At 61.0% G+C, this 23,423-nt stretch overlaps 2 protein-coding genes across 5 annotated transcripts in view; both read left to right on the forward strand.

Annotated features, from left to right (window-relative positions):
• Positions 1–18,531, forward strand: part of ECE2 (endothelin converting enzyme 2) — a 23,658-nt gene extending 5,127 nt beyond the window's left edge. For 2 of the 4 annotated variants that reach the window (XM_059731211.1, XM_059731209.1), the window contains exons 2-19: positions 2,487–2,573; positions 5,010–5,154; positions 5,624–5,839; positions 6,505–6,629; positions 6,965–7,111; positions 7,348–7,413; positions 8,045–8,233; positions 9,878–10,020; positions 10,491–10,605; positions 11,339–11,449; positions 11,787–11,885; positions 12,201–12,278; positions 12,584–12,687; positions 13,383–13,493; positions 14,579–14,646; positions 15,974–16,164; positions 16,278–16,373; positions 17,179–18,531. In XM_059731211.1, the coding sequence (XP_059587194.1) occupies positions 2,487–2,573; positions 5,010–5,154; positions 5,624–5,839; positions 6,505–6,629; positions 6,965–7,111; positions 7,348–7,413; positions 8,045–8,233; positions 9,878–10,020; positions 10,491–10,605; positions 11,339–11,449; positions 11,787–11,885; positions 12,201–12,278; positions 12,584–12,687; positions 13,383–13,493; positions 14,579–14,646; positions 15,974–16,164; positions 16,278–16,373; positions 17,179–17,355 (2,268 nt within the window). In that variant the 3' untranslated portion in view covers positions 17,356–18,531. Of the gene's footprint in view, positions 1–1,982; positions 2,324–2,486; positions 2,574–5,009; positions 5,155–5,623; positions 5,840–6,504; positions 6,630–6,964; positions 7,112–7,347; positions 7,414–8,044; positions 8,234–9,877; positions 10,021–10,490; positions 10,606–11,338; positions 11,450–11,786; positions 11,886–12,200; positions 12,279–12,583; positions 12,688–13,382; positions 13,494–14,578; positions 14,647–15,053; positions 15,137–15,973; positions 16,165–16,277; positions 16,374–17,178 lie in introns of those variants that run through there. The other 2 variants (XM_019497588.2, XM_059731212.1) reach the window with 2 other exon arrangements.
• Positions 18,532–19,259: 728 nt separating this feature from the next.
• On the forward strand, positions 19,260–21,921 carry LOC102559607 (mitochondrial ubiquitin ligase activator of nfkb 1-A). Its single transcript, XM_006260792.4, has 4 exons — positions 19,260–19,412; positions 19,620–19,704; positions 19,813–19,933; positions 20,143–21,921. Exons 1-4 carry the CDS (start codon positions 19,296–19,298, stop codon positions 20,843–20,845), a joined length of 1,026 nt encoding a protein of 341 aa, XP_006260854.4. The 5' UTR covers positions 19,260–19,295; the 3' UTR covers positions 20,846–21,921.
• The last annotated feature ends 1,502 nt before the right edge of the window (positions 21,922–23,423 follow it).

Raw genomic sequence — 23,423 nt, forward strand, 5'->3', positions numbered from 1 at the left:
AGTTGGGGGTCAGGGAAGTCTGGGGGCAGTCAGCCCTGCCTCCCTGCATCCAGGCAGCCTGATCCCACACCCACTCGGCTGGGCCCCCTGCCCCTCACCCTGCCCTGTGACTCAGCGCCCCCCTGCTGCCCTAGCCCTCTTTTTCCTGGCCTCATCCTGCCCTGCAGGCCTCGTGCATCCGCTCCAGTGCTGAGCACGCAGGTTCCTCTCTCCTAGGGGATGTCAGAGGCCCCAGGGGCTGATGCAGCAGCACTGGGACTCCCCAGGCAGCTGCTCCAGAGAGGGAGGGAATGGGGAGGAGGACACACAGGCTGCAGACCAGCTGGGACCCGAGCAGAGGAGCAGCCCTGCCTGCCAGGGGGATGCCAACCGGGGTCCCCAAGCTGGTTCCCTGCTTACCTCGCAAGAACCCTGCGTAGGTGCAGGCCTCAGGCAGGGTGGGTCTGGCACCCTTCAGAGCGCTGGTGGCCCAGCATTGGTAGGGAACAGGCTTCTCTTCCCACATCCATCCTCTCCTCTCAAGCCCCGTCAGGGTCAGTCTGGGGGATGCCAGGGGCTGGGGTCCAAGGAGCTTGCACTGCCTTGACAATGCACCCCTGCAGCACCTCACCGCCTCTGGGAGCCAGTTCTAGCCACCCAGGGGCAAGAGGGGGACCTTGGCATGGGAGAACCAACCCCTACATGCAGGTCCAGGGCTGCCTACGCAGCTCCCCACAGGGTGCCTAAGCTAATCAGTCACCAGGGCCCTTGTAGCTTGGTGGGGAGGGGGCTCCTGCTGGGGGGTGGAAGCCAATTCCGGGGTGTTGGGGGGGGAGAGGAAGCCCCACAGATGGTTTCCCTGAGAGATGGGGCTCCCTGAAGTGGGGGGCGGCGGGTGGGGGAATCCCAGGCACCATGTGGCTGCCAGGCTCAGACGTACTCACAGATGCCAGCAGCATCAGGCATCTTCCCTGTGAGGGATTTCCCGCCAAATGTTGGATTTTGAATAGGCTTGAACCTGCTCCAGGAGTTGGCAGTGCCCTGGGGAGCCCCCTGGCAGCATAGCACCTCCTGGCAGGCTCTGGGTGCAGATCTCTCCCTCACTGGGGCTTTAACATCCCCCACAAAGCCTCATGCCAGCCCTTGCAGCCCTGAAGGAAACCCAAAAAACATGACCCTGAGTTAAACCAGCCCTGCAGCATCTTCCTGAGTCTGCAGACAGCCTCAGACAAGAGCTAAAAAGCCTCTCACCCGCTGGGTGTTGACTCTGAAACCTAATGACAGCCAGCCAGGTTGATTTGAAAGCTGTTTCACTATTGGCCAATTTAGGAAAAGCATCCACCGCAGCCTGCCCGCTAGTAAGATCTGCCAGACCCGTTAGCACAGTCAGTGCAAACTCCACAGGGCAGGGAAAGAGGAAGAGGTGGGGTAGGTGTGAAGGGAGCACCCTGAAGAGGCCGCCCAAACAGCAGAGGAATCTCTCCCCAGAGGAATCTCTCCCCGGAGGGGCTAATTCAGCCTAGGCAATAACTTGGTGAAAGCCTTATTGCGAATGGGAATGAAGCTTCACTCTGGAGGTGCCAGACTCTTCATCTAAACTAGGGGCAAAGCTAGTGATGCCAGTGTTGGGCACCTGGAACGCACAGCAGGCGGTGCCTGCACCTGCCAGACATACTGTTAGTGCCCCACCTGTGACATAAGCCAACCCATGGTCCCACTGTCCTAGCCAGGCTACACAGAGGGCTGTGCTGCAGGGAAACTGCAGTACCACCCACCAGCCCTTCAGCCTGGCACTATGGGGCTGTACTGCCTGCCAGGCCCTGGGCACCTCCCTGTGCCAGCGGGGAAAGAGTGCTCAGGAGTATCTAGGGAGGCTCAGGGAGTGCAAGGAAACAGGGCTGTGCTGCGAGGGGGTGGGGGAGCTGGGCTTGGCTCCCAGGATGGGGGTGGGGCTGGGCAGGGGGTCCTGCCGCTGGCTGCTACATTAGAGAGTTCGCCTCCAGCCAGCCCGTTCCAGATGTTTCTCGGCATGACCCCATCCGCGTGGAAGGTTCCAGCTCCGGGAACAGAGGGAGGAGGCAGTGGCGTTGCTAGGGAATGCAGCCGCAGGTTGCCTGGGAACAGAGGATGAGTCTCCAGGAGGCAGCGTGACACCTGTCAGGAATGCTGATGCCGCGCAGAAGCTGCAGCACTGCCATGGCAACCCGCGGCGGGCCAAGAGGCATGCGGGGCCGCGGGCAGATGCAAGTGTCCCGTCTCCATCCTTGGAGCTCAGGGCCAGGGCGCCTCAGAAAGGGAAGGCTCCGAATCCCTGTTGCCCCGTGCCTCCCTCAAGCCCCCAGAGGTGAGAGCGAGTGCTCCTCCCTTCCCTTGGTGTAGGTAAGGCTGGCACAGGCCTCCCTCCGCACCAGCCCTAACCTCGGGGACAAGCCCCTGCTACTGGCCCCAAGCTCAGCCCTCTGCAGGCTCATCCCCAGCTTACTCGCTCTCTCTCCCTCTCTCTGCAGATGCCTGATTACAAACGAGCTACTTTGCAGGAGGACGAGGGGGTGGAGGCGGCGGGGGATGGGAACGCCTCTCCCGACAGCGTGGAGGTAGGGTCCTGCTCCCACACATGATGTCTTGGTGGCCAGGAGGTGGCTTGTCGGTCCCCTTGGGCACCAAGGCAGCCCTCGTGCAGCGGCAGAGCTCACTGCAAGGGCTGGCTCTGGGACGAGCTAATCTATTTGCCCAGCTGGCTCCAGAAAAATGTAGACGTCACTGGATAGACCTACTGTGAGGACAGGGGGAGGCCATTTCTGATGCCAAATGAAGCAACTTCTGCCCCTTCTTGCACCCCAGGCCCTGCTGACAGCCTCCCTCCCCACACACCCCTCCAGCCCCTGCCACCCCAACGCTTGGTCTCCCTATTGCACTGAACTGTACCAACTTCCATAGCGGCTTGGGGGGTCTCTTGGCAAAGGAGGCGGGACCCCATATGGCAACCCCAGCTGGTTCTGGGTCCTTTACTTAACCCAGGTGGCTGGGGGCCTGGAGGGGGAGTCTGGCAGTGCTGGGCCCTCTCCCCTAGGGTTGGGTGAAACCATTCATCTGCTGGAAAATACAGACCCTATTCAATAATGGCCATTAGCAAATTCAGGGCAAGCCTGATGCATAGTTTTGGCCCCAAGACCCACCCCCCAAAATCCCACCCTGAAGAAGCAGCTGAAAATATACAAATGAAACATATTGCCATTGCGTTTTGAAGTGGTGTTTTTAAGAGCAAGGTTGCTTCCATTTTAAAAGCAGCTCCCCACCCCTTAAACAAACTCTGCTTTGTTCCACTGAAAAACAGGATACCATCGGCTTTCCCATTTTGGGGGAGAAACTCCAAACATTTGGCATCAAATGATACTTTTTTTTTTTTGGTTTAGCCAGGACACAGAAAGCCCCTTCTTGTCTAGGCTTGAGCCTAGCGGGTCAGAGCCCAAAGGACTGGGAACAGGCAAGGGTCCCAGCTACAGCCGGGGCATCAGTAGCAGGTGGGTCAGGAAGCTGAGGTCTGCAAGGGGTCAGGACATACAGGGCCACCCTAGGTAGAGCTGCGAGCTAAGGGAATATCAGGAACAGGAGGCAGGGAGCCAGACCCAGACTGGAGTCAGTAGCCAGAGGGGTCCAAAGCAAGGAGCTCTAGCTAAGCAAGCCAAGCAGTAAACCAAGAGCCAGCTGTCAGGAAACGGGTCTGGCATCTGGAGTAGGAAATCAACAGGGATGAATGAGGAGCCAGTAAAAGGAACAAGGACAGAGCAGGGAAGCAGCACCCAGGGAGCAGGACACCAAGAACAAGCTAGCAAGACCCAGGAAACGAAGACCAAGGCGGCAGCAGCCCAAAGCCTCTCCCCTGCTGGGCACTGACAGGGCACCTTGGGGTAGTTTGGCCACTAGCACCAGGCCCTCTCGGTACCCAGAGCCAGCGGTGGGTAGTTTAGCCTTCCTGCTGGCTCCCGACACCCATCCCCCTGGTGCCACGTCCCACTAGAGTGGAGGGCAGGGCCTGCTTGCAGGGCCTCTGTGCGGGACCCAATCCTCACAGAAATGCAGTAGCCGCTTGCAGTCGGCATAGCCTTTCCTCCCCAGCAAATGTAGGCAGATAAATAGGCTGTGCCAATAACCAAAACCAAAAAACTTTACCAGAATCAGGTTGCGCGATTCCACCCCTCTCTCCTGTTGGGTGACACTGGGCTCTGAGCCACCATGGTTTCTTTTGATCAGCTCTCAAAGCCTCGCTGGTAAATAACTAAAACACTATGCCACTTGCTGCTCTGTCACCATTTATCTCCTGTTGGGCCCTCATGCTTGGCCCCGTGCATGTGAATAGTGAAGGGAAACCCCCACCCACCACAAAATGCCACCTTTCTCTCAGCCATCAGGCTGAGGGAGCAATCCAAGATAGGTACCATGGCAGGCAGGCGCTTACTCACTTTAAACCACCCAAAGCCCTGGCTTTAATCATCCACCAGCTTGTGACCGCGTGTCACAACCAGCAGCCTAACAAACAGCCCATGCAAATGGAAATCTCTGTCCCTGCACTGCTCCATCTTTGCATTATTCCATTAGCCAGTGCTTTAGCTGCGGCCGTTATTTTTTTCCTGGCATCGGCTTATGCGATAAGGCACAGGACACTAAAAGCCACTATGTAAATAACCAGGCAAAATGTAATCAAATGCATAGTAAGTGGGTTTTGATCCTGTGGGGGATGTATGCAAATGATATTTGAAATATGCAAATGACCAAGCAGCAATCAAGCATCCCATGCCTAGGGCCTCGCGCCTCACCCATGGGAGAGCAGGGTGGCATTGGGAAAGGGAAGGGTCTGCATTTGTAAGGCCGCGGGGGAGAAGACAGCATGGCGCTGCCATGGGGCATGGCCTAAGGTGGAGGGAGGTCTCCGGGCTCCAGAGGGACTTATGACTATTTCTGTGTTGCTGGTTTCATCCCCACCATGCCCCAATACCCCCTCCCATCCTGCCCCCCTTCTCTCTCCCTCCCAGGTGGGGTTCAGGAAAGGGGTCATGCCCTTGCTGAGCCACCTGGGCTCACGGACTCAGCTAGAGCTGGTTCTCTGCGCCATCTCCCTCTTCTTGGCCATGCTGCTGGCAGGCTCTATGATCACCCTGGGTGTCCAGTACAACAAAGGTAGGAGACGGGTGTGTGGGGTGCTCTATGCTGCCCCTCTCCTGTCCACAGGCAACTAGCATTTACCCCTGCCATGCTGCATGAGATGGTCATGGGTGCCCTGCCTTGGAGGAGGGATTCTGCTTCAGGGGCAATGCACTGGGGGGAGGAGGTCCCCAGGGCTGCCCTGCAAGAGCTAAACATTAGGTATCGTGAGGAACAGAGCAAAGGGACCCATGGCACCAGCCTGCCAAGTGACCTTGCAGCCAAAGGCGGTGGGTGCTGCGACTCAGGCTTCTGCCCACTGAGTACCACTGGAATCACCATGTGCTCCCAGCACAAGAGGGGCCTTATAGTCACCAGCAGGACTCCTGGGTTCCCCCCACCCTGCTCCACCATAGCCTTGCAGCAAGATCATGAAGGAGCCCATCTGTGCCTCAGTTTCCCCACCTGCTGACTGGGCCTGGGTGACGGCACCTCTCCCTTGCAGACCCTTCCCACAGCACGTGCCTGACGGAGGCCTGCATCCACGTGGCCAGCAAGATCTTGGAGGCGCTGGACCGGGAGACCGACCCCTGCAAGGACTTCTACCAGTACTCGTGCGGCGGGTGGATCAAGCGGAATCCACTTCCCGATGGGCGCTCCAAGTGGAGCACGTTCAACAGCATCTGGGACCAGAACCAGGCCATCATGAAGCACCTCCTAGGTGTGACACTGCTCTCTTTCCCTGGGGGGAAAGGCAAGACTGAGCAAGGATTCTCTCTCTGGGTCCTTGGTGATTGAATTCCCAGACCCTGCCAGCAAGGGGAGAGCCTGGGTTTCTTCAGGAATTGGGGAGATCTTCTCCCCAGCCTGTACATGCATGCACATAGAATAAGGAGTTAGCACCACAGTCAGCAGGGCCCCATGCAAGCCTTCTGACCCAGCCACCCCTTCACTGTGGGCACCAGGGATGGGGATTTCACCTGTATGTTGCTAGGTTATGGCTGCTTGGATACAGCACAGGGGCAGGCTGAGATCACATCCTGCTACAGCTTCCCTGGGGCCTCGGAGCCTGCTCTCGTGCTGGGCTGGGTGTACCCAGGCAGAGCCCCAGGCAGTGGGGGGTGAGGCTGTCCCCTGGTGCCAAGTAGCCCAAAGGAACCTGACCCCCATGTCCCCCTTCTTGCCAACACCAGAGCTGGTCTGCATCTTCCTAGCCCTCCTAACCCCCTGGTTACAAAAAAGGATGAGGGGGAACCCAGACCAAAGGGATCCCAGCAGAGCTGGGGGCTGAGGGACATGGGCCAATCTGGCAAGCCTCTTCGTGTGCCTGGGCTGCTGTAAGAGGGGCCACAAGTGAGTCTACCCCTTGTCGCCCCCCAACTCCAGAGAACACCACGTTCAACTCCAGCAGCGAGGCCGAGAGGAAGACGCAGCGGTACTACCTGTCCTGCCTGAAGGAGCAGAAGATCGAGGAGCTGGGCTCGCAGCCCCTCATGGACCTCATCGAGAAGGTGCGCCAGTGAGGAGGGGGCTGGGATTCTCGGGGAATCTCTTGGGGGTGGGGGGCAGGTGAGAGGGGTTCACCCTGGGCTGGGACTGGCTTGCAAAAGGAGCGGCTTCCCCCCTCCAGGCATGTGCCCAGGCCATAAATGAGAGGAGAAGACCCATCTGGTCTCGGCTGGGGGCAGCATGTGGGGAGGAGAGCCCAGTGCCCCCTTGTACAGACTGGGAGGGCAAGGCAGGCTCCCTGTGAAGCTGCATGTGGTGGGGGGTGGGGGCAAGGGCATTTGAGTGAGACCAAGGGGCAGCTCGTCCCCCCCCAAACTCATGTCCTGGCCTCTGGCAGATCGGTGGGTGGAACATCACAGGGCCGTGGAGCCAGAACAACTTCATGGAGGTCCTGAAGATGGTGTCCGGCACATACCGGGCCTCGCCCTTCTTCACCGTTTATGTGGGCGCTGACTCCAAGAGCTCCAACAGCAACATCATCCAGGTGGTGTCACCTCCACAGCCTGGAGAGGGCGAGTGAAAGGCTCAGTGGGTGGTGGGGGGCTGCTCCTGCCCAGACCAGGCCAGGCCAACCCCTCCAACCTGGCATAGAAATACCCCAGCCTTAGGCTCCCCTCCAAGCTATGCTCCTGACCCTCAGTCCCTGCCTGCTGCCTTTGATATATTGGTTTGGGCAGAGGGACTCCAGGCTCATTTGTGCCCCATCTGCCTCTCCACCAGGTGGATCAGTCTGGCCTCTTCCTCCCCTCCCGTGATTACTACCTGAACAAGACAGCCAACGAGAAGGTACATTGTGTGGCAGGACAGGGGCAGGGACAGGCTGCCCATGGCAAGCACCATTCCCGCCTGCCCCGGCCCACAAAGCCAGCCTCAGGGGCAGGCCCTGGATCTAGGAGGGGTCTCAAAAGCCTTTGCCCTTGAGTGCACACTCCAGGCAGCTTCTGCACCGTCCTGGTCCCCTATGGCAGATCTAGCCTGGAGGGTGATGCATACACCTCCCTGCCCCATGGAGCTGAAGATAGGGGCTCCTTTTACCCTTGGACCAGAGCTTATGCTGGCATCAGCTGGGCAGGGCATCTTGGCAGGGGTGGGGATTCTCTGCATGAGTGACTGGTGTCTCCTGAATCTGGGGGGGCACCTGCAGAAGCCACCAACCATGGTGGCCCTGTTGGGGGAGCACCAGCCCTGACGACAGTGTCGGTGTCAGTCATTGGGGAGGCACTGGCCCCATCGGGGGGGCAGGGGGGGAGGGCACGTGCACCCCCATGCCCCCCCTACAAGTCGCCTATGATTCTCTGCAATGGAAAGTTAGGAGCTGAGTGCCCAGCAGCATTGGGACCCTCAGCCCACAACTGCCCAGAGGTATGTTCGGTGCCTTGCCCCTGGGTAACCCCAGTGCCCCTTGCTGGCACGGCAGGTGCTGGTCGCTTACCTGAACTACATGGTAGAGCTGGGGATGCTGCTTGGAGGGGCCCAAGAGTCCACACGGGAGCAGATGCAGCAGGTTCTCAAGCTGGAGACCCAGCTGGCCAACCTGACCGTGCCCCAGGATGAGCGGCGGGATGACGAGAAGATCTACCACAAGATGAGCATTGCCGAGCTGCAGGTGGGGCAGGGGAAAAGTCCTGCCTGGGGCTGGGGGGACACTGTCAGTAGGAGCAGCTGTCCAGAGGCAGGCAGATCCCACCGTGACCTGAAAAGGGAAGAACCAGGGGGCCTTGGAGTGGATCCAAGCCATGCAGGCACATGGGGAAGGGGAGCACAAGCTTCACCTTGCCCTGGCCCCAGGGGGAAAGGCCAGCCCCTGCCTGGGGGGCTCTCTCCCCTGGACTCTCCCCTGCCATGCTCTCAGGATGCTCCCTTCCCCCACCCCATTTCATTAGGATTCCAGTGCACTCCGCTGGCTCCGGTGCCAGGGATGCAGAAGGCCTGGCTGAGCAGCATCCTAAGCAGCCAGCAGCAGCTGCCAAAATGCTATGGCTCTTTTCCTGTGCCCCCCTCCTCCCCCAGCTCCCTCCACACACACAGAGACATGGACACCCCTGCCAAGTGTCACCCGCTTTCCATGCAAATGGGGCAGGGACAGGGGCAGACTAAGCTGCAAGAGAACATGCAGATACAGGGCGGGAGGGAGGTCCCAGCCCTAGCAGCGATGGCCCTCACCCCTGCCCCCCACCCCCATCTCTGCCAGTGCCCTGTTACCCCAGCATCTTGGACTGGGAAACCAGTGCATTGCTGAGAGCAAGAATGTGGGTTTATTTAGCAGACAGCATAAGCCCTTAGACTAAGGACCCTGCCACATGTTCAAATGAAAGCTGGATAGAAACCAGCTAGAAAGTTGCCACATGTTTTCAAGCACTGACTTTGTTGCTGGTTGGCTCTTTTCATAATTGGATGGCTATTTTTATGGCACGATAATTACTTTGCACGTGTGGCTGATCTAAATCTATTGCGCAGTTTCCCCGTGAATTATGTAATTTGGGTAAAGTATGACCAGGGCCTAAGAAATGCACTGGTTACCTTGCAAATTAGACATTAGTAACCTGCACATCAGACAGTCTGAGGTCTCACCAAGACATTCAGCAGCCCAGCAGTCCAACAACCCTTTGCTCCCAAACATTTTATACCTCCCATGACTTGCACGTTCAGTGTTCCTACCAGTACTGTTACTACCGCTGGCTATTTACATACTTGATTTTTCACGACTGGGTATTTTTCTAAACCCTTCTCTGCATAACCCCCCCTGGTATTCCCATGCTTTCCATAGTGTACTCTCATTCTCTCCACCCATCCTCCTTATAACACCCCTGACAGTGTTTCTGCATTGACAATATTTGCAGCTACTTGCTCCTCCTTTGCTAGACAGCAGCCCCCTAACAAGCTCGACTGCTACACAATACTCATAAAAACTAGCTGTTTTTACAGCTATAGCCAACCCAGTCTGAACCCGCAGCCCAAGCCCTCCCACCCCGGGCTCTGTGCTTCCTTGCACTGGGGTGCGGCTGTCCATCTCTGCACCGGTCCTAGCAATACAGCTGCTAGTGATACAGCACAGCCGGCTTCAGTCACCGGGCAGCAGTTACCAAGCAACCAGTCACCACAGCAACAGGGAAGGAAGGAAATGGGACAGGGGATCACTGACTCTCATTAGACGGAGAGTGGGGGATGGGACGGGGGTCAGTGGAGGGGCTGAGAGGCCTCTCCCCAGGCGGCCCTGCCCCTTGACCCCACTTACAACTTAACTCAACAGGCGTTGGCCCCTGCCATCGACTGGCTGGATTTCATCTCCTATGCGCTGTCCCCGCTGGAGTTGGCCGACACGGAGCCTGTGGTGGTGTATGGGCACGAGTACCTGCAGCAGGTCTCCGAGCTCATCAACAGCACTGACAGGAGGTAGAGACCTCCCCTACCCCCCCAAAACAGCTCCCATGGGGGCAGGGGGGCTCTGGGCCAGGCCCCTTGGAGAGGGGGAGGGCGCACGTGTCAATCTCAGGCCTCACCCATGGTGGGGGTGATGGATGCGGCCCCACGGCTGTGCCTGGCAGCATGTGGCACGGGGGAGATGTAGGGCTGTGTCCCCCAGGGATGGGTAGAGGAAGGGTCACAGGGCCACAGCCATGAAGGAGCAGCGTGGGGGGCACTGCTCAGGGCTGCCTCAGGACCATGCCCACCAGAGGGTGGGGTGGGGGACATGTCTATGGGGTGGGGGTTTTCTAAGGGCTGTACCGTTATGATGGGAGGAGGAAGAGGATTACCTGACTATCCCAGTACCATTCCAGAGGGAATGGGTGGAGGGTGTCTCGAGGAGTGCGTGCTGGGCGAGGGGGCCCAGACCCACCATGGTGCCATCCTGTACTCTGCAGCATCCTGAACAACTACATGTTGTGGAACCTGGTTCAGAAAACAGCCTCGAGCCTGGACCAGCGATTCGAGACAGCCCAGGAGAAGCTGCTGGAGACCCTCTACGGCACCAAGAAGGTGGGGGCTGCAGTGCTGCTGGCATCTGTACTGCACACATGGTAGAGGAAGAGAGGGGAGTCCTGCTCTTTGCAGGGGGTTACGGCCCTACCTGCCCCTGGGGAGTCCCAGGGACTGCTCCACCAGCTACCCCCCAGCGGATGGGGATGGGTTGGGACATTGTCCTGAATGGGTGGGGGGTCCCTAAGGGAGGTGCCCTCGGCCTAGGGTGGGGGCACAGAGCCCTGCTTGCTGTGAATGAAGCTGCAGGATAGCGGGGGTGAAAGTCCGAAGCAGCTCAGAGGTGGGGGACAGGACCTGGACCTCGGGCAGCATGAGTGGGACTGTTGCAAAGCTTGGCCCTGTCTGCAGGGTCTGCCTGCAACCAGCAAACGGGGTGCCTGGGATGGCAGAAAGGATGGGACTCTGGGTCAAAGGCTCCATTCAGGCCGGTGGGGCTGGGGAAAGGGAGAGAGCTGGGGACCAGTGAGCCCCTGAATCTCCACCAGAAAACAGGCCCTGGGGGAAAGGGGTTGCAGAGCCCAGGAAGGGCAGGCAGGGGGCTGAGGAGGGGCACAAGGTGGAGGGAACATGCCTGGGCACCAGGGCCCCTCCAAGGCAGAGGGTGGGCACATACATGGCAGAGGGAAGCCTCCCTAGTACCAGAGGTCACATCCTGCTGTACCAGGCCATGAGATCAGCACAGACCTCTGCCATCCCCTTGCCTTGTCTCACCCATCCATGTCACCTGCAGTCCTGCACACCGCGCTGGCAGACCTGCATCTCCAACACTGATGACACGCTGGGCTTTGCCCTGGGCTCCCTGTTCGTGAAAGCCACCTTCGATCGGGACAGCAAGGCCATCGTGAGTACCCAGTCCCACCACATCTTGGATTTCTCTCCCCACCAATTCTTTTGCAACACACCAGGGGTTAAATCCCCAGCAGGATGATGCTAGGCAGGAGCCTGTAGATAGCAGGGTCTCTCCCCAGCCTGACTCCCCCAAAGGGGTTCAGCTCAACTTGGTTCAACCCAGCTATACCACCCCCCCCACCCGCCACCTCCTCCCCCTCCCCCAAGTCCTGCCTGTTCTGCTGGGGGGATCCTGGCACAGAGCTGGGAAAGGGCTGGCGCTGTGTGCTTGCAGGGCCAGGGGCAGAAGCTGGCAGGGCCAGGCTGCAGCTGACTCCCTGCTTCCACAGGCAGAGGAGATGATCAGTGAGATCCGGACAGCTTTCGAGGAGGCCCTGGACCAGCTCGACTGGATGGATGAGAAGACAAAGCAGGCAGCGAAGGAGAAGGTGAGACCCGCCTGCTCTGGGCACTGCTGACTGCTGGCCACCCCTTCCCCAGTGCTGCCCCATTGCCCTCAGCATGAACTGCACCAGGGCTTCATGCCCCAGGGGGGCTGGAGGGTGGTAGTGGGGACATCCCCACCCAGCAGTCCCCTGGGCTCCTGCCAGTCACTCTGTCCATGAGTCCCAGCTACAGTGCCCCCTCCTGTGTCCCCACCTCCCTGCCCTGGGGGAGCCCTGATGCCCCCAGGCCCTCCCATCTCAGTCACAAGCCCTGGCCCTGCAATGACCTCAGATGCCACCCTGACCCTCCCTCTGCAGGCAGACGCCATCTACGACATGATCGGCTTCCCAGACTTCATCCTCGACAACAAGGAGTTGGATGATGTCTACGACGGGGTAAGTAGCCCTTGGCAAGGGGTATAGCAACCCGGGGGAGGTGTGGGAGGAGGCAGTAGGGAGGGATCAGCAGGTCTGTCTGGGCTGGCAACACACCCAAGAGTTGCCCCCGTGTACCCCACCAGGGTGACAGAGCCTGGACAAGGGAGCATGGGGAGGCAGGAATGGGCACCGGGTCTTCACCTGCCTGTTGGGTTGGGATGAACTATGGCCCCAGACCATCTTGCCACCCCACCCTCCCCTGTAGGGCTGCCCCGTGGAGCTCAGCCCCGTCTCACCCCCTCCCCGCCTCATGTTTCCCTCAGTACGAGGTCTCTGAGGACTCCTTCTTCCAGAACATGCTGAACTTCTACAATTTCTCTGCCAAGGTCATGGCTGACCAGCTCCGGAAGCCCCCCAACCGGGACCAGTAAGGAGTCCTCCAGCACGGAGGCCTGGCCTCCCTCCCACCCGCCGGGGCAGGGGCAGGGGCAGGAGCAGGGTGGAGGCCGAGCAGAGCCCCAAGTGAGGGGCCTGTGCCCCAGGAGGGAGGTTGGGGCATGGACTAGGTTGCCAGCCTCCCTTTACTGTGGGGACTACAAGTCCCAGCATGCACTACCCAGCTGCTGGCCCCACAGCATGCTGGGACCTGTAGTCTCTCTTCCTTTCTAAGGCAGAGGCTCCCATGTGCCTCATGTGTAGGGCACAGTTGCTATGACCCCACCTGGAACTCTGGACACCAACACAGACAGGTGCACACGTGTGTCACAGCACAGCCCTGCCCCCAGGCTCCTCCCTCCCTGGCCCTCCACCTCCCCAGTCGTATCCGTCTGTACCCCTTGCCTGCCTGGCCCCTGCCACTGCCCCACGGTGGGGGACCATGCCCCTGTTTCTGGCTAACCTCAGCTCATGCCAGCCCATCACCAGTCACCAGAGAAAGCCACAGCTCATGGATGGAGGCCTCGCTGGTGGCCTCTTTCAGGCTGGCACCAGGCTTTTCATACCCAAGGCAGAGAAGGGCTGACCCCAGCATGGCTCTGGGAGGGAAGCCCCAGACCGGTTCCTTCAGCAAGGGGCTGCACTCAGAAAAGAGCTGCCTGATGCATCCCATCTTCCCTCCCGCAGATGGAGTATGACCCCACAGACCGTCAATGCCTACTACCTGCCTACCAAGAATGGCATCGTCTTCCCTGCCGGGATCCTGCAGGCTCCCTTCTACGCGCGCGACCACCCCAAGTGCGTCCGGGCTCTGCTCCCAGCGTGTGAGGCAGGGAAGGGTCATGAGACCTGCCGGGTGGTTGCGGACCCTGGACTGGGGGTGGCACTCCAGCATGGCCCCCATTGCAGGCTCTCTGGGGCCTGGCCAGACAGGAGCTCCCCACCCTGGGGCCCAGCCAGAGAGAAGAGGTCACTACGCCCCACTGCAAAGCCCAGCCCTTAGGAAGCTGTCATGCCTGGCAGAGCTGTGGGCCCTTATGCACAGGGGTCATAATCACAGGAGGAGATACCCCCCTCCACATAGCCTGGCATGGACACCAGGGCCTGTGCATTCCCCTCCACCCACAGGAGCACGAGGCCACCTCAGCCCCTGGCCCAGGGGGGCAGGCACAAGGGCAGTGCTAGCACCAGGGCTGTGGGAAAGGCCAGGCCAGCAGGAGCAACACAGTAGGATGAGGGCACCTATGTCACAGGAGGGGCCCAGGCTCATGTGAGCTGTCCTGCTGGGTCAAACCAAGCCCACGGGACCCTGCCTTCAACAGCAGTGAGCAGTAGGTCGTGACCCAGCCCCAGCCAGCCATCCCAGGTACAGCAGCAGATCACATGTTGGCTGCCACATCGAGGAGCCTGTGGCCTGTACGCCATAAACATTTCTGAACCTGGTGATGCTACAGCCCTGAGAGCAAGTCCAAAACTGGAGTCTGCAGATCCCAGCTGGCTATGCTCTACGTGGGCAGCCAGGCCCTGCCCGGGAGGGACTGCCTTCCCCACAGACAGCACTTCTGGCTAACAGAGGTGGGCAGCTGAAGACAGCTCCACGTCATGCCCATTCAATGCCAACCTGCCCAGCAGGCTGCCAACTGTGCTGTAGACAAGAGCATCCTCCAAAACCCTTCTGTGCAGGCGGGGGGGCTCTGTCCTTTGCCAGGTGCTAGCACTCCCCATGCTGCCTGCCTGCTCTGCACTCCACAGCGGAGCACAGAGGGCACACCCCAAGAACCAAACCCGCTCCACCTCATGGCTGCCCAAGTTGCATGATGCCCAGCTGCCAGCCCACCAAGAGCCATACAAGGTAAACCAGGGTTTCTCCTTGGCTTCCCCAGGGCTCTCAACTTCGGTGGCATTGGCGTGGTGATGGGGCATGAGCTCACACATGCTTTCGATGACCAAGGTAAGAGTCTTCTGGCCCCTCTCAGCCCCCAGCCTCACACGCGCGCCTGCTACCATGCATGGTGGGCTGCAGCTCCTTTGGCTCCGGGCTACTGTAACCCACTGTCTTTAGACTTAGAGGTGATGCTAGACCAGCTGTCAGCGCACTCCTAGCTCCACACTCCTCTCCATTGCAGCCTCATCCTGTCCTCTGCACCCCAGGGCTGTGCCACACGGGTCCCACGCCAGCTCTGCACATCACTCCCCACCGCTGCTGCTGGCCCTGCCATCCATTCCATCCTCCGCCTTCTCCCTCCATGTCATCTCCTTGCCACATGGCCGATGGCCCAGGCCATGTGATCTGCCTCAAGGATGCCCCCCCCCGCTGCTGGCTTCCCTCCCCATCTGTTTGTCCTCCTGTCTCCCTAGGTGACACCTGCAGGCATCTCCCCAGGCTTCCCCGCGCAGCTTTTGCTTCTGCTCCATCTGCTTGGTGAGGACCCATGTCTGCATCTCGGGCCATGGCTAGTGTGGGCGTTTCCTGGCCTCCTCTCCCCACTGCCCCCCTCAGCCAGCAGGGTCCATCTGTGTCCATCCCTTGTCTCTGCATGCTCTCCAGGTCCCAGTGGATCCCAAAAGGCAGCTCAGGGGGATCACGGCCCCCATGCCAAGGGTCAGAGAGTATCTGGCTGGGGAACAGCGGGACTTCCCCACGCACGCTGCCATCAGAATAGGAGACATACAGGCTCAGCGCATCAGGAGTGGAGACTTTCACCCTGTGGTTGCTGGTTCCATGGCAGCAGGGAAAGCCCAAAGCTATCAACTGGGCTTCTGGCCAGCTCACCCCAAAGGCCGCAGCATCAGTCTCACCACAAAACCCAACCACAAAGTGGGCTACAGAATCTGGCTTCCTGTTTTCTCAGTGTCCCCTATCACCAAAAAAGATGTGTGCTGGGAGGAAAGCCCTTACTGTTGTCAGGCTATGGAAGGACACTGAGGAGTCCCTGCTTCTCCCTGCAACTCCCTCCCAGGGGCACCATGGTTTGGGAAGTTGTCCTGAGCCCCTCCAAGCCACTGCCCCTTCACCCCCAGCTTGCCTGCTCTGAACTTGATCCCTCCCTTCCCGCGCCCTGCTCCATTTCAGTGGCCTTTCCACTGCCAGACACTCTGTTGAGCCATCGCACAGTCCCGCATGACTTACCTCTCAGGCTGCCTGCAACCTCTGGGGGCTGCTCAGGCCGAAACGGGAGCCGTGTTGGGGATGGCAGCCAAGCCCTGTGCCAGGCCATTGGGACAGGGGGTTCCAAGGCCCTCACTGGCCGCTGATGGCGCCCGGGACTGTGTTCCAGGCCGGGAATATGACAAGGAGGGCAACCTGCGTCCCTGGTGGCAGAACTCTTCTCTGGAGGCCTTCAAGAACCGGACAGAGTGCATGACAGAGCAGTACAGCAAGTATGCAGTGAATGGGGAGCACGTCAATGGCAAGCAGACCCTGGGCGAGAACATCGCTGACAACGGGGGTCTGAAAGCTGCCTACAACGTGAGTGTCCCGAACCACCTGCCCAGAGTGCCCCTCCCGCCCCCTGCTATACCAAGGGGAAGTTCCCTGGTCTCTGCTCCCAACTCACAGCCAACCTTGCGGGCTCATTGCAGGCCTACAAAGCATGGCTGCAGAGGAACGGGGAGGAGAAGCGCCTGCCAGCCGTGGGGCTCACCAACCACCAGCTCTTCTTTGTGGGCTTTGCACAGGTACCATGCTATAGCAGGGCAGCTGCCCCCACCCTGGTGCTGCACCCTGACCAGCACCATAACCCTGGCCTGCAGGGCTCTGCTAGCAGTCAGGCATTCCCCCATGCCACTCAGTGCCAGCCTGTGTCACTGCTGCCCCAACCTTGGGCCCCCCCACCACACAGCTCTGCCAGTGCCCCCCATCCTCCTTGAAGCCCACTGGCTACCCCGTCCCCAACACACAGCTCTGCTGAGATTGTTCATGCCTGACCCACCACCCCCTGCTGTCCCAGCCCTGGTGCAAACTGGACTCAGAGTTCAACCAGTACCCCTTGGTCCCAACCGTGCGCTCTCTCCAGTGGCTGACCTACACCCCTGGATGTTCCCATGCCCTCCCCAGCCATCGTGCCTGCCCCCCCAGGGACCAACCTGCATTCCCTGCTTGCCATCATGGTGCCTGTGACTTTTAAAGCCTGACACCAGTAGAAAAGGAACCCATGAGGGAAGGCCCCACAAGCACCTCATCAGGGCTATGTGGTCCCATCTGGCTCAGGCCCAGCATGGTCCAACCCCTTCAAAGGTCCCTTTTCTGCCCCACAAGCTCACACCTACTCCCAGCTCCCTTCTCACAACTCCCCAGCCCCCTCTTTTTCTCTGGCCCCCACTGTAGTTGGGGCATGCTTGGGCTGTCCTCACACCCTCCCCAGCCCAGAGAAGTGCTGTTGCTCTGCAGAGCTAAGGCAGGGGCTGCCAGGCCAAGCAGGAGCCCCCAGCACCTGAGGAGGAGCCCAGGCCGGTGCTCCCCTTACGGCCGTGCCTCCCACAGGTGTGGTGCTCAGTGCGCACCCCGGAGAGCTCACATGAGGGGCTGGTCACCGACCCGCACAGCCCAGACAAGTTCCGCGTCATCGGCACCCTCAGCAACTCCAGAGACTTTGCCGAGCACTTTGGCTGTGCGGCCAGCTCGCCCATGAACCCCGGCAAGCACTGCGACGTGTGGTAGGGAGCACAGGCAGCTGCTGCACCCGGACCTACGCAGCCAGCCCACCTGCGCACCCATCTTCCCAGGACACCAGCAGGCAGCAGCAGGCCCATGAAGACCCCCTCCCAGCCCCTGCTGGAGCAGGACGCCCAGGCCCCAGTGACTGAGGGGCAGCATCTTGCACCTCCAGCTGAGCAGAGCCAGGGACCCAGCCCCTTCCCCTGCAGTCCCGAGCAGCGCTGATCCACACCTGCCCTCAGCACCTGCCCCCCTCGCTGGGAGGAGCTGCAGCTCCCACACGAACCAGCCCTGCCCATCTCAGGCCCTCACCAAGCTCTGCCCACCCAAGACAGCCATGGACTGAGGTAGCCTCCAAAGGCTGGCTCTTGGCAGCCCTGGCCTGGCCCTCTCAGCCCTCCCCTGAACACCGTAGCACTGCAGAGCCTGGCAGCCGTCTAACTCAGAGCAGTGCCTGCCAGGCACTGGGTGTGGGCACCAGGGGGCAGCACTGGAGCAACAAAACAGGCAGGGACTGAGGAGGCCAGTGAGAGGGCACAACCCTGGAGACCCCTGGGGCAGGCCAGTCTGCCAAGGGGCATGGGGTTGGCATGGGCAGGCTGGGAGGGACAGCGAGCGCCCCCCACCCCCAGCTGGGACCTTGCCAGTGCACTGCCTGCCAGCCCATCCTGGGGGAGGGAGGTGAAGGGCATGGGCCAGAACAGGGGGTGTCACATCACGGTGTCTGCAGCACCAGGCTGGCATGCAGACAACATCCAGGGCATTTTTTTTTTTCTTTTTTTAAATCTTTTTAAACCAAATGCAAACCCAGGCTCCCTCTGTGGCCGGGGAATCCTTGCTAGTAACCAGGGGGGTGCAGCCGTCCCAGGGTTGGCACCAAAATCCCCCCAAATGCAGCTCCCTCCCAGCTTCTGCCCCCTGGCCCCAGCCCTCCTGCAACAGCTTATGCCAGGGCAGCCTGTCCCCAACCTGTACAAGGCCAATCAAACAAGGCATCTCCGAACACAACTTGCTTTTGGGGCATTTTCTTAAACTCCATAGGCTCATTATAATCCCAAACCAGCTTGTCTTAGAAACTCCCCATTGGCTTTAATCTGGGGGTGCGGGGAGGAGGACCGGTGCCTTCGACTAGCTTTGGTTGGTGGGAGTTACTGAAGGATTAAAAGCAGTTTCCACTTACGCCAGGGGCTCCGTGGCATTTTTAACCCGTGGGCCCCGCCGAGTGGGGGGGGGGGGGGGGTCCAAGAGGGGAAAGCGACGGGTCCCGCAGGCCGGGTGATCCAAACGGCACCGGAGGGGACACGTCCGCGCACGACAGCCACAGCAGGCGGCTCCGCGCACCAAGGAAGGGGGCAGGAAAGCAGCCGCAGGATGCCTGGATCCATCCGGACAGGGCAGCTCCAGAGCCAGGAGCGGGACGAGATCGGCTCGCGTAGCCCAGCAGAGCAAGGGCCGGGGGGTCTGAACACAGGCACAGGCGCGGTTGGTCTGGCCACAAAGACGAGCACCAGCCCTTTCTGGGACCCCGCGACCCAGGCCAGGCCCCTCTGCTGAATCGAAGTCAGTCCAGCGTCCCCTCCCGCTGCGGGGGGCAGGGGCCTCATCCTGGCCCACCTGAGCCCCCCACACAACCAGTGTGGCCCAGCCACCGCAGCCCACACAGCTGCACCCCAAGGCGCAGGGGCCTGGCAGCCTGGCGCAGCAGGGGCAGCCAGGAACAGGCACCATGCCCTGGGGCAGCTCCCCCCGGGCATTGTCGCGCGGGGCCTCCTGGGAGTTGTAGTCCCCGCGTGGGGGCCCCCCCGCCGGCGCCGAACGGCATGCCGGGAGCGGCAGTGTGGGCGGCCGCCCGCAAGGCACGCCGGGAGCGGTAGTCCCGCGCGGACTCCACGTCCCAGCAGGCCGCGGGACGGGGCGGGGCTCCCCCTGGCGGCGGGGCCACCATGGACGCGCTGCCGCTGTCGCCCGCGGAGCTGCTGGGGCTGGGCTCGGCGCTGGCGCTGTCCGGCCTCTGCTACTACGTGCACCGCCGCCGCGCCCGCGCCGCCGCCCGCCTCCAGGTGCCCCCCCACCCCCGGCAGCACGTGCGGGATCCGGATCGGGGCCGGAAGGGGGAGGGGGGCGCGGCCTAGACACACCCCTCCCCTCCCCTCCCCCAGGCAGCCACGTGCGGGATGGGGTGGGGTGAGGGGCAGAGACCCCCCTGGGTAACCACGTGCGGGATCGGGGTCGCATCGCCCTGATCCCCCCCGGCCTCTGTCCCCCAGGACGCCCCAAAGCTGGCGCTGGACGAGGACCTGCCCCACCTTGTGTCCGCAGCCAGTGGCCGCTTGCCCTACGTGGCCCTGGAAGGTGAGTTGCAGCCCCAGGGCCGCCGTCCTCTGTCCCCCCCGCTGAACGGGGGGCAGCAGGTGCCCAGGCCGCAGCCTTCAATAAGGCCCCCCCCGTGCGTCCCCGCAGGGATCGTGCTGCCCGTGGGCACGGCGCTCAGCAGTCCACACCACCGCCAGCTGCAGGGCGTCATCCAGAAGCTGCTGCTGAAGGAGCACCGGCTCGTCTGGAACAGCCTGGCCGGGAGCTGGTAAGGGGCAGGGAGCAGTGAGTCGTCTCGGGCCAGCGTCCTCTGCGTGGCCCCGATTTGTGCTCCCTGAGGGCCCAGGCCACGGCCTGCTCAGCCTCCGAGCGGCCTCCCGCGGCTGAAGGGACCGCAGGGCAGAGGAGGAGGGCAGGGCTCTGCGGCGGCCTGTGGGCTCGGCCTGGGCTCATGGCTGCCCTCTCGGTTGGTGGCAGGAGCGAGAGCGAGCGGGTGCTGTCGGAGCAGGTGCATACGGTGCCCTTCACCCTGGCGCCACCCGGCCCCGGGGCAGTGCCACGGGTGAGCGTGGAGAGCCCGCTTTCTGCTGTGCGGCTGCCCCTGGAGACGGTGTACGAGCGCTTCCAGCAGCCGGCCCACGGCTTCAAGGACCTCATCGGCCACTACCTGAGCGGAGAGAAGCCCAAGGGCTTCTTGGAGACCGAGGAGATGCTGCAGGTGGGGGCCAGCCTGACCGGCATCGGGGAGCTGGTGCTGCACCCCGACGGCACCCTCCACCTGCAGCCGCCGGGCGATGGCGCTGAGTACTTCCTGTGCCTGGGGGACTGGCAGACGCTGCTGGCTGAGCTGGAGTCGCTGAGCCGGTTCTGGAAGGGGGCAGCTGTGCTGTGTGGACTGGCCAGCCTCGCCGTCCTCCTCCTGGCCGTCTGCCGGGCCTATCGGCAGCACCGCTACCAGCAGGAGCAGGAGGATGAGCGGCAGGAGCTGGGCACCTGGGCCGAGGCATCGGATGGGCCTGACGATGCCTGTGTGATCTGCCTGGTGCAGGGCCGCGAGTGCGTCCTGCTGCCCTGCGGCCATGTGTGCTGCTGCTTCCGTTGCTTCGAGGCTCTGCCCTGTCTCACCTGCCCCATCTGCAGGAGCCCCATCGACAGGGTGGTGCCACTCTACCAGGCTTGAGGGGGTGGCGGGGGCAGCCGCAGCCTTGCGCTGAGCAAGGGTGGGAGCAACAAGGACCCTGGCATCAAGTGGCCACAGTGTGGCACTAACCCCTCAGCAGCTGGAGGGCCACAAGCGGGGAAGGGGGCAAAGTGTGGGGCTGCAGGGAGTGGGAGATTGCAGTCTGGGGGTGAGGCAGTGGTTTGGTGGGGGCCTGGGGGTTCATTGCTGCTCACAGAGGCCTGAATCAGCATCCATGGGTGAAGCCTGGCAGTGCCCCCTACATACAGTGTTTGCTCCCAGCCAGTCTGACTCAGGTGGATCCCATGGGTGCTACCAGCGCTTCCTGGGATCTGCTGGGCCCCTGCCCCATGGTTGGGGTTGTTAGAAGTAGCCCCAGCTCCACAGGCCAGACCCACCCCGGGGGGCTGCTGAGTGGAGCCTGACTGGGAGGGCTGCAGGGGTCTTTCTGCTCTCAGCCACCACCTGGGCCCAACTGGGCAGAAGAGCCACTGGCCTTCCCTCCCAAACAAGGGGCTGCCCAGCTTGAGAGAGGCTCCATCCCCGTCAGGTGCAGTTACGCCGTCAAGGGGCCACATTTGCTACTAGCACCAATTTTTAACACGTGGCTGTCTCCATTGCCCAGGGCTGTGGGGGCTCCATGGGTACTTGGGGCTTGGGCACAGCTGCATTCCCAAAGCTGGGACCTCCTGCTACCCCTGCCCCATAGCTGGGCCCACTTGGCCCCTTACACAGGTACCAGCAGGCCTGGAGAGGAGGGGTTGGCACAGCCCCTTGCTCTCCACGGGGTTATTCTCCCTTCATAGGGGCAGTGCATGAATTAAGCACAGCACAGCCCCCCACCCTGCTCTGGCACAGCTGACAGATGGATCCCAAGGGGAATGACTGCTCATGAGTCATGCCTGGAGAGGCCAAAGGAGCCACAGCATGGACTCTGCCCATTTATCCGGAGCCACCCAAGAGGCCTGCCTAGAGCCCTGCCTGCCTCCTGGACACACCAGCCAATACCCGATGGCCGCCAGGAGCAGAACAAGTCAAGTCAACCGTGTTGGTCCTTGATAAAGCGGAGAATCAGAGCCCAGGCTTGTGTCTGTCTGTCAGCGAAGGCGGTGGGGGCAGGGGGTAGTGGCAAACATGCTGGAGGGCTGGCTTGCCCCCAGGCAGAGGGATGCTGGCCATGCGCTGGGTCATGGCCTCCCTGGAGTCTCGCTCACTACATGTCCCCATGCCCCACTGCTGAACAGCAGCCCAGGCAGTGGTGGCACCCACTAGCACCCAGCACACCCAAGTCAGGCCCAACCCCAGGGCACAGATGGGGATGAGTGTGGAGGAACAGGGTCCCTCTGGAGGGGCAAGAGGCTCCACCGCCCTGAGAGCAGCTGTGAGCAAGGGCTGTAGCCAGGACTTATCCACTGGCACGGCAAGCTGCAGCTGGCTGCAAAACAGCCCCCAGAAAGGGCAGTAGGTTGGCTCTGCCATATTTAAAGGGATGCTGCCCAAGGCATTGCAGGTAACAGGCTCTAGCACAGGCCCTGGCTGATGGAGAGACCTGGCTTCTCTGCCCCGGACTTACCTCCTTGGCCCCTCCCTGGGCTCGTGTCCTCAGGGGTGGGAAAGTAGTTTGGGTCCCCTATTCCTGCCACCTGAGGGGCAGGGGTACATCACCTCTCCCCATCCCCCACAAGTCGGAGATGGCAGGACTTCAGGGACTGGCAATTGCCCTCGTGCCCTGGGGCTGCAGGGCCTTGTTTGGTGCCCAGCCCTAACCCTGGCCCAGGAGGCTAGGAAGCCCTTGGCCCCTGTGGGCAGGCAGGAAAGCATCATCTCCCCTGCTGGTCCCTTGCAGATGTGCTCCTGGATAATTTTCTCAAAGAGCTTCCCCAGGACCGAAGTAAGACTAATGTGCCTATAGTTTCCTGGGTCCTCCTTACTTCCTTTTTTTGAAAATGGGGACCACATTGGCCCTTTTCCAGTCCTCTGGCACCACACGTGCTTGTAAAGCCTTGCCAGGGGTCCAACAATGGCCTCCCATTTCCCTCATCACCCTGGGGTGGAGATTGTCAAGACCTGCTGATTTGAACACGTCCAGTCCCACCAGAAGTTCCCTGACTAGGTCCTCACAGACCCTGGGCTCGGCTGCGCCTCCCCTGGGTCCATCTGGGATCTCAGTGGGGGGGATTTCCCCGGTCCCTGCTCAGAAAAATGAAGGCAAAGAATTTGTTAAAGAAGTCAGCTTTATTGTCCAGTGCGACCATCAGATCTCCAAGTGTGTCCTGCAGGGGCCCCACATTACCAGGTGCCTTTTTTTTTACTCCCTATGTATTTAAAAAAGGACTTCTTGGTATCCTTGATCCGGGTCGCTAGTCCCAGTTCTGTCTCCTCAGCCTTCCTAACAGCCCCCCTACAGTCTCGAGCAATGGAGGTGTAGTCCTCCCTGGTGATGGCCCCTCCCTTCCATTGGGTGCATGCCTCCTTTTTTGATTTCAGACGATCCTGAATGCCATTGGTGAGCCAGGGGGAGCTTTGAGCACTCTCGCCCGCTTTGATTCGTATTGGGGTTGTTGCCCTTTGGGGTCAG

This window comes from Alligator mississippiensis, chromosome 7 (genome assembly GCF_030867095.1).
Source record: "Alligator mississippiensis isolate rAllMis1 chromosome 7, rAllMis1, whole genome shotgun sequence".
NCBI lineage: Eukaryota > Metazoa > Chordata > Crocodylia > Alligatoridae > Alligator > Alligator mississippiensis.

Coding starts and splice junctions, on each gene's coding strand:
- LOC102559607 (XM_006260792.4), top strand. CDS start 19,296: ATGGACGCGCTGCCGCTGTCGCCCGCGGAGCTGCTGGGGCTGGGCTCG. Junction 19,413..19,619: donor GCGCCGCCGCCCGCCTCCAG/GTGCCCCCCCAC, acceptor TCTGTCCCCCAG/GACGCCCCAAAGCTGGCGCT. Junction 19,705..19,812: donor GCCCTACGTGGCCCTGGAAG/GTGAGTTGCAGC, acceptor GCGTCCCCGCAG/GGATCGTGCTGCCCGTGGGC.